General features: G+C 44.1%; 1 protein-coding gene across 2 annotated transcripts; it reads right to left on the minus strand.

The window, feature by feature from the left end:
* Window positions 1–1,013: 1,013 nt before the first annotated feature.
* On the minus strand, window positions 1,014–9,166 carry usp44 (ubiquitin specific peptidase 44). Of its 2 annotated transcripts, none has more exons than XM_054624696.1 (6): window positions 9,041–9,166; window positions 4,248–5,967; window positions 3,086–3,284; window positions 1,991–2,099; window positions 1,418–1,668; window positions 1,014–1,273 (listed from the first exon to the last, which is right to left on the minus strand). In XM_054624696.1, the coding sequence occupies exons 2-6, from the start codon at window positions 5,796–5,798 to the stop codon at window positions 1,149–1,151; spliced, it is 2,235 nt and encodes a 744-aa protein (XP_054480671.1). In that variant the 5' UTR covers window positions 5,799–5,967; window positions 9,041–9,166; the 3' UTR covers window positions 1,014–1,148. The 2 variants fall into 2 exon arrangements, with proteins under 2 accessions (XP_054480671.1, XP_054480672.1); XM_054624697.1 differs by lacking the exon at window positions 9,041–9,166 and adding an exon at window positions 8,878–8,972.
* Window positions 9,167–9,556: the final 390 nt, after the last annotated feature.

Raw genomic sequence — 9,556 nt, forward strand, 5'->3', positions numbered from 1 at the left:
ACATACTTAATGGTGGTAGAACAGTCATAACTGCTGGTGGTGTTGAACAATCAGCGGTTGTATAAAACTTCAATGGCCTCTTTTTTCTTTTCTCTAAACACCCTCTGAGGAGGATTATATAAAAATACATTCATGATCTAAATGCTGGTCTGGGTGGGAATGCGACTGTGCACATTTCCACTTTTGCTGAATTGATATGAGCTATAAAAAATATATATTCTCAACAAAAGGGCACTTTTCTAGTTCACTAGTATGCGTCTGGCTCGGGGAGGACAGTTACATTCTGGAGCAGAGAGGTGGCAGCATTTACACCCAGAAAGGAATAAAAACACACCCGGTAGATGTTGAACCGTTTTGGAAATGCTGAGAGGTTTTTCCATCTACTTCCCCCGAGGCTTTGGCTTTAGGTCTGCCAGTTTTCCCCCCGACAGACCCAGGAGAACTTAATAAACCTCCTGCCCTGCTTGTGTACAAATCTTTTTCACTATAAACCCAGTAAAAACAATAAAAACACAATGCTTTCTATAGAAATTAGTGCATTTCTGGCAGGAAATACAGCCATCTTTGTTACCGTTTACCTGTCTAGAATACAGGGAGGCCATTTTCTAGAGTTCATGACATTTAACAACCCAACATCCAGTTCTGTGACGACTATCTAAAGTGACTGAGAGACATTTTTCAGTTGATTTTTTAAACAAAAACCACAAAAATTCACAATCAACAAGCCAGCGAACGCAGGCAGGAGGACGCGTGAATGCACCTGTACGACCTCCGGAGGACACTTTGAGTCCGTTGGCTGCTACGGAGACACATCTTGGCTGATACTCTTCTTTTTTTTTTTTTTAAAATACACCTGTACACAAATCACAAACGTCACCATTTTCTTTTTAGAAAAAATACCTACATATATAAACACCATGTACAAGAAGTATACAAGAAGTTCACAAAGTAGAACCATGGTTTAAAAAAAAAAAAAAAAAAAAAAAAAAAAAAAAAAAAAGGAGTCTCTTTTTCTTCTTTGTTGTAGAAAAAATAGACTAAAAAGATATTTTTCCTCCCAGGATATAAAATGCCCAAAGAAAGAGAAATAGTGGCGCTGTGCTGATTTCTTCTCGCTGAGGATGATGATGATGAGGGGTATTGTGGTCCTATAGCGGCCGGTCTTTGTCCTGAGTTACTCGCTGTGTGTAGAAGAGGATGTAGGCCTGAGCACGACAGACCTCCTCCACCGAACACACATGCAGCTTAGAGTCATTACAGTGAACCCAGAAGGCTGCAGCAGGAAACAACAAACAGGTGATTTAAATACGACAACAACACAACAACAAAGCAGTCTGAATGAACGAATCTACTTATCTACTTATACGGGCTTAAGAAAGCCGTTTGATAGAGATGCACCGATTAAACCCTCACTCACCTCCTTCTGTGTTGTAGCAGTAGGACGTGTAGTGGCCGGAGCCGAAGCCCTTCCCATGGTGCATCACCACGGCGGAGAGGTCGTACAGGAAGTGCTTGGGGCGCGGCGAGCCCCCGGCGCCGGGGCTGCTGGGAGCCGAGCAGGGCGTCGAGCAGGGCGAGGGCTCCAGGCAGCAGTACGGCTCCATGTCGAGGAGCTGGTCGAAGCTGACGTGGACTCCGATCTTCTCCCGGTGGTTCCGCCCCGACCACCTGAGGACCAATCACAAGCCGGCAAGAGTCAGGTATTTTTCTATTGACTGTCGCTGACTAGAATGTAGTTTAAAAGAGACAAATGTATCTCAAACCAAACCTATAATTAATCACACAAACTTGCATTCTCTCTACTGTCCATCAGGGGGCGACTCCTCTGGTTGTATAGAAGTCTATGAGAAAATGACTCTACTTCTCTCTTGATTTATTCCCTCAGTAAACATTGTAAACATGAGTTTATGGTCTCAATCTCTAGTTTCAAGTCTTCTTCAATACAGCATGATGTTCATTTCGACTGACTCCGGTTTCCACATGATCCCACCTGAAGCGTTTGAGGTGAAGCCGAAGGACCTGAGGCAGTTTGTGGACCATCAGCTGTTTTTGCGCTTCAGTCAGGAGGACCGGTTTGGAGGAGGACCGCCGCCGAGCCGCTGCAGACACAAAGGAGAGAATCGGCCTTACTGGTTGTGATGGAATCGGCTCGGTAGGACACATCTTTGATTTTACTAAGCTTTAATTCAGGAATGTGATAATAGTTCTTATGACGGACCATTCAAACCACTTTATCCTACATTTACAGTTTCAATGGTATTTATTATTTAATAAGATGCAAACCATACAGATCTTGGGATCACAATCTAAAACGCTTACTACTTATTCTAAATTACAACAGACTACTTCTTGGCTAGTTATTCGCCAACGCATGACACAAACGGACTCATTTTTCTTAAGATTCTTTTTCAGGCTTAATTTCATAGTACAGCCGCAGATAAACATGAAAAGAGAGAGAGAGAGAGAGAGAGAGAGAGAGAGAGAGAGAGAGAGAGAGAGAGAGAGAGAGAGAGAGAGAGAGAGAGAGAGAGAGAGAGAGAGAGAGAGAGAGAGAGAGAGAGAGAGAGAGGTCTACATGCAGCAAAAGGTTAGATTTGATTTTATTCTTAAAATGATCTCTCCCCTTTATTTTATGTTCCTATCAATAAAATAAATAAAAAAAACAGAAAACCATGAAGAAAAGTGAACACAGTTGGTTTCTGTCTGTCTGGTCGTAATGTGCTAAACTCAAAAACAGCACAACCTTTAGGCATTTTAACTTTTTATTGCTCCAAGGTCACAACAATACTCGATAAAAAAGCCTCCATAGAAATTCTCCCCAACATGATAGTTTTCAGGATTCTAGATAAATTAGCTTGAGATGGTTTGAAGTCAACATTTTGGGTAAACAGCATGATTTGCTATCTCACCCTCTATAAACAAGGGAAAAAAGTTCCATGACAAGTTTGCACTAGTTTAATACAACAACTGGTATTGAGGAGGGAACAGAAAAGACAGACAGAGAAACCCTGAATATGAGATTTTTCTTAATATCAATGTAAAGTGTGTGTGTGTGTGTGTTTATGTTCACATGATCTAGACTCACAGTTGCACTGCTCACAGGCGTAGATGTTTCCCTCCAGCGCTTCAGTCTCCGTAAACTTGGCCAGCATTTCCGTCAGATGGCACGAGGCCTGAGCGGCCGACTCCCTGCTGTTGCTGTGATACCGCTCAGGGAACTCCAGAGACAGATCCCAGAACGGCTCCACAGTGTTGGAGCGATGGTCGCAGGCCAGGCACGTCACCTGCACACGAGAGGGTGTAAGTGTATAATACACATTTAATCTAATATTATTCAAACCCCAGTGGTTCTTTCTGTCCTGGCCACCCTGTGTGCTGTTTTCTTGTCTCTTGATAATATATCGAATATATATATATATATATAAAAGTGGTGAAAAGCCACAAGGCCGAGGCTTCCTAAACACCACACAGCCCTCTATTCAGAAGGAGCAGGTGTCCCAGTGTTTGCTCAGCCTCCACAAGTAGACACTAATCTCTTGTCCTCACACTAACTCACTACACTGCCCGTTTCTATTCCATCAATTACTTTAAAGGGGATGCTGAGCTTTCATCATATACATTCAAATATTGTCAGCTATTCACATTTCTGTAAGTGTTAAACCAAGTCTAACAATCACACAAAAACAAAAGTGATACTACTCCTTTGATAGTGCACTTTCAATTTGAGATACTCCCACTGGAGCTGGGGAGATAAATACTATGTGGTTAGACCTTTTAAAGGGAGGAAATGTGGTTTAGTTGAGATTTTGAGGACTGTTTTGTTAAGCAGTTACGGTGAAAAGAAGAAAAAATACTCGAATTAATCCTATTACAAATAGTAAAAATATTCCACATACAACAGAGAAAACAAGATGTGACTTTTTGGTTTCTTTTTTTCGGAAAGTCAAATAATTGCATACAATAATATTATTTGAGACCAAACCCATTTAGTGCATTTAGGTGCCACATTACATTCAGGTTTTCAAGGCTCAAGACTAAAGTGGAAGCAGTTTCCATCAGGGTTCATTTAATCTGAATTAATGAATTAGTAATGTAGTTCAGTCAGAGCTGATGAATGATCAGTGGAGTGAGTGGGCAGATCTGAGTGAGTCAATGGTTAAGTGAAGGTGATTAGAGGTGTGTGTGTGGTGTGTGGTGTGTGTGTGTGTGTGTGTGTGTGTGTGTGTGTGTGTGTGTGTGTGTGTTACCTGGCTGAGGAGCTGGCCGTGAAAGATGGTGTTGACCACACTGAGCACCTGCTTGATGAGCCGTTTCTGTGGGACCCCCGCGGTGGTCGTGTGCTTGCCGGTGCTCTCCAGCTCGTGCTGCACTTTGTCCAGCAGCTCGCACAGGAACTCCTGGGCGTCCTGCTGGGCGTAGCCCCGGAACGCCGGGATCAGCTGCCACACCGAGTGGAGCATGGCGAACGGCGACACCAGCGCCCACTTGCCCGACCACATCACCTGGAACAAGGTGTGCAGCTCGTGGCAGAGGGAGATGTGCTTGGAGCTGGGCTCTTTGGGTTGTATCAGCTCCATGCTGCGGGCCCGGGAGGCCCCGCCGCTCAGCCCGGCCCCAGAACCAGAACTGGCCTGGAATCCCTTCCTTTGGATCAGGGGGGACTGGGACGAGGTCTTCCCCGCCAGTTGTCCGTGGACGGCAGACGCCAGTAGCTCCAGCGCCTGGGTCAGATCCAGGCGCAGGAAGCACTCCCTGAAGACGTGCAGGTGGCTCAGCACCTGCAGGATGGAGTTCATATAACATGTGTTGCCCAAATTCCTCAGGCCCGTCACTCCAGGAGTGACTGTGGGACGCCGTTTGAAGGGTGAGCCACCCTGTTTGGTACTCTGCTTGCGGGGAACAGGTGTTTGGACAGAACGGGGGGTCGTTGAGGGGGTTTTGGGTCTAGATTTGGCGGTGGAAGAACGAGTCCGGGGTTTGGGAGTCGGTTGCACCTTTTTCGTCCTCCCACTTCTCCTGGGTGTAGTGGTGACAGGGCTCTGAGTCCTTGGCCTGCGGGTGAGAGTGGGGGTCACGGGGGTTATTGCCTTGTTGCGCGTCCTCCGAGACGGCGTTGCAACCACCGCATCTGGTACCCTCTTGATCTTCCGACGTAAACGACGGCTCTTCCTGAGAGGGGCATTCTCTAACTCCTCCTGTAGCTGCCTCTTTAGAGCCCGCCTCCTCTCCCTTGCCTCCCTTTTCTGCTCCTCCTCTTCCTCCCTCTTTCTCTCTTCATCCTCCCTCTTCTTTCCACACTCAGTCAGTGCAAACCAGAGGCGGAAGACACGTCCCATGAGCGCCCTGCGGCGGTGCCACAGCGCCGTAAACATTCTGTCCTCGTCCCTCAGCTGCAGCTCGCGGGCACCGGATGGCATGAGGGCATCGGGGGCGGCGCTGGCCGAGCGGAGGGTGCGTCCACTGCGGGTTGTTACCTCATAGCGCTGGCTCTGGATGGCGCTGAGCGTACTACGCAGCAGCTTCAGGTCTCCGGTGGCGTTATCGTTCAGGACGTAGTCGTCGCACAAGTAGCAAAAGACGTAAAGTTCGTTAACCTCGATGGCCAGCGGGTGGTGCTGCTGCTGGAAGTGCTGCAGAGCATGTTCCTCGATGTAGCGCCCACACGCCACATGTGCACAGCCCAGGCAGGCCCATATGGACTCGCTGGTGTTGCAGTCCACGCAGTGCCACTTCTGTGGGTTGAGGATGGAGTGGTCCGGGGCCAGCCGGAGCCGTCCCACATGCTTACACCGGTCCATTACACACGCCTGCCTGCCGAGCTGGCGGGCCGGCTGTGTCAGTCAATAACTGACCGTCTGTGTTTGAGTCTGTGCGTGTGTGCGTGAGTCGACGTTTCACACTGGCTTCATTTCACCATGGCGACCACGGTGAGCTTAGAAATGGGACCCTCCCCGGGCATGGCGGCTTCTAAAGTGGAGAGAGAACAGATGTGGTTAGTCACAGTGAATAGATGGAATAGGAAAGCGGATACAGGGGAATGTAAAGTGTGCTGCACATTTGGTGTATTTCATATCATAATGATCATGTTCTTTTTTTCTGGAAACCACAATAAATAACAATCTCAAAGTCACTACGTCTAACATCTAATGACTCTGTTTTATGAGGCAATAGCTACACACAATAAACCGCGGCAAACTGCCATGTGGCAAGCAGGATTTAACATTTCCTCACACAACAATGGGCCAACAGATGAATAACTGGTTGATAAAACACGACTGCACTGAGTGTTGCCAGGCACTTCCACTGAAAAACAGAGAGGTGTGTGTGAGTAAACATGACCTATTGAACCTGGATGTGAAAACCCATCAACAAGACAAAGCTTATCCTAAGATAGTAACCAAGAAATAACGTCAGGACAGCAGAGTCGCTGCCCATCTTTCGGCGCAGGCTGAAAACTCACCTCTTCAAGAAGTACTACCCTGAGCCTTCCACTTAGCACTTAAGGATTCATATTAGTTTGTTTCTGTACTTATTGTATTCCTATTAGTTTGTTTCTGTACTTTTGCTCTGGTGTATGCTCTTAGATGCTTGTTTAAGAAAGGAGATGCACTTATGTTTCTGGTGACTAGTAGTTCTCTTGAATACCTATGTTGAATACACTTCCTGTAAGTCGCTTTGGATAAAAGCATCTGCTAAATGACTGTAATGTAAAAATGTAAGAAATAAAAAACCCAGCAGGCACAAAACTGTCTAATGTGATGGACAGCTAGAAAGCACTACAGAAGCTCCAGATGAAACAACAACTGGACTCAATCGAAAACCCAACAATCAGCCTCCACTCAACGTCTGCTGGCTTCTTTTCACATCCCTGGGGGTCGGTGTACCTCAGCCGAGAAAGTGGGGATCCTTGAGTGGGCTGAGCCCTATCAAACCCCCCACTGAGGTCAAAGAAGAAAGATTACTCAACAAAAGGGGGGGAGCCTTTGTCTGGGTACAGGACAACCTTTTTCTGGGGAAATGAAAGAGTGGAAACTGGTGAAAGAAAAGTGACTTGCTCAACAAAACAGATGGAAAATGTCTTCTTTCTGCTGTAGTGTCACTGAATTCGATTTAAGTGTGACTCAAAGTTGCTTTTAATAGGAGGGGGCGTTTACATCCAGTAAATGTTGATCAGATCTGGTGTTATGGGGATCAAACATTATTACATGCATTAAGTCTTCTCTGTTGATTCTGCAGGAGGCTCCTTCATAAACCATAAACATGCAGAATATGTCACTAACACACTGTGCAATACAATAGTTATAATAGTTTCTGTCTGTAAATATAATATATAATATCTCAATTACTGTGGATTATTTACTGTTTTTATTGCTCATTTGCTTATTTATAATACTTATTTTTGATTTACTATGTTTCTTGTTTGCACTATCCTCTATGCTGCAGGACTAATAAAGGCTCATCTCATCTTATCTTATCTCATCTTAATAACGTGGCTCCAGAGTAGCTTATCTTATCTTATCTTAATAACGTGGCTCCAGAGTATCTTGTCTTAATAACGTGGCTCCAGAGTATCTTATCTCATCTTAATAACGTGGCTCCAGAGTATCTTATCTCATCTTAATAACGTGGCTCCAGAGTATCTTATCTCATCTTAATAACGTGGCTCCAGAGTAACTTATCTTATCTTAATAACGTGGCTCCAGAGTAACTTATCTTATCTTATCTTAATAACGTGGCTCCAGAGTATCTTATCTTATCTCATCTTAATAACGTGGCTCCAGAGTATCTTATCTTATCTCATCTTATCTTAAAGTGGCTCCAGAGTAACTTATCTTATCTTAATAACGTGGCTCCAGAGTATCTTATCTTATCTTAAAGTGGCTCCAGAGTATCTTATCTTAAAGTGGCTCCAGAGTATCTTATCTTAAAGTGGCTCCAGAGTAACTTATCTTATCTCATCTTAATAACGTGGCTCCAGAGTATCTTATCTTATGTTAATAACGTGGCTCCAGAGTATCTTATCTTATCTCATCTTAACGTGGCTCCAGAGTATCTCATCTTATCTTATCTTAATAACGTGGCTCCAGAGTATCTTATCTTATGTTAATAACGTGGCTCCAGAGTATCTTATCTTATCTCATCTTAACGTGGCTCCAGAGTATCTCATCTTATCTTATCTTAAAGTGGCTCCAGAGTATCTTATCTTAACGTGGCTCCAGAGTATCTTATCTGAACGTGGCTCTATCTTATCTTATCTCATCTTAAAGTGGCTCCAGAGTATCATCTTAAAGTGGCTCCAGAGTAACTTATCTTATCTTAAAGTGGCTCCAGAGTATCTTATCTCATCTTATCTTAAAGTGGCTCCAGAGTATCTCATCTTATCTTAACGTGGCTCCAGAGTATCTCATCTCATCTTATCTTATCTTAAAGAGTATCTAAAGTTGTGTGAGCGCTTTGCCTGGCTCGTCCTTGTGTGTGCATGGTCTCCAGTGGATGAACCCCCCGCAGCCCTCAGGGGTCAAAAGAGCTCAAAACAAACCAGCACCAGCTCCTCAAGCCTGTAAACAAACAGACAACACTGGAAAACACAACTTTTAAGCAGCCTGTCCTCCCCATGCTAAGGCTAGCTAGCTACGGCTAGCGTGCAATGGATCCGTCTCTATTACACAATACTGTAATTATACACAAAAACACACAATACAGAGTAATAGTACAACACGAGGGGAAGCACATCTGTGTGATCAAAGCGTCACACGTGTCAGTTTTGTTGTTTTTCCTGCGTTTATAACAGACAGAAGTGAGCCCTCGCTTGTTCTGTTAGCATGCTAGGTAGCATTAGCCTAGCATGCTAACAGCGGTAATCCCTCAACAAGTTACCCGGAGATCAGCGCCCCTCGGCCGGCTCGGCTCAACGCAACGACCCGGTACAAAAAAAAAAAAAAACACGTGTTTGTTTGTTGACCCGCTACCCGTCCGCCGCGCGTAACTGTGCGTGTGCGTGTGTGCATGTGTGTGTGTGTGTGTGTGACGTGCAGCATACCCGCCTCTCCTTCAGGCCGCAGCTCCTCCGGCTCTGCAGCGGTCGCCATCTTGTCGGTCCCTGTCGCGTGGTGTTTGGCTCCAGCGCGTCCAACATACGTCACGTTGTTGTTGTTGTTGTGGTGATGACGAGGATGACGTAGAGGGGAGAGTGATCATCTGTGTTTCCATTCATATATATATATATTTATTTATTAAAAACATATATATATTTATATATATATATATATATATATATATATATATATAAAAATATATATTTATATATAATATATATATATATAATATATACTACATTTAAGGTATTAAGTGTTTTTAGTATTATTACTATAAACACTACATGACTTAAAAGTACAATAATATCTAAATATATATTTATATATATATATAATATATACTACATTTAAGGTATTAAGTGTTTTTAGTATTATTACTATATTATATTACACACTGTGACTGTGTGTGTATATATATATTTATTTATTAAAAAAAGATATATATGTATATATATATATAT

The sequence above is a fragment of the Anoplopoma fimbria genome, chromosome 23 (assembly GCF_027596085.1).
Source record: "Anoplopoma fimbria isolate UVic2021 breed Golden Eagle Sablefish chromosome 23, Afim_UVic_2022, whole genome shotgun sequence".
NCBI lineage: Eukaryota > Metazoa > Chordata > Actinopteri > Perciformes > Anoplopomatidae > Anoplopoma > Anoplopoma fimbria.

Bases quoted from the DNA above. Each gene is read 5' to 3' on its own strand.
- usp44 (XM_054624696.1), bottom strand. From the start codon at position 5,798: ATGGACCGGTGTAAGCATGTGGGACGGCTCCGGCTGGCCCCGGACCAC. The intron at 3,285-4,247 runs GTAACACACACA...TCTCGTGTGCAG, and splicing joins ACGGCCAGCTCCTCAGCCAG to GTGACGTGCCTGGCCTGCGA. The intron at 2,100-3,085 runs GTGAGTCTAGAT...TTGTGTCTGCAG, and splicing joins CGCCTGTGAGCAGTGCAACT to CGGCTCGGCGGCGGTCCTCC.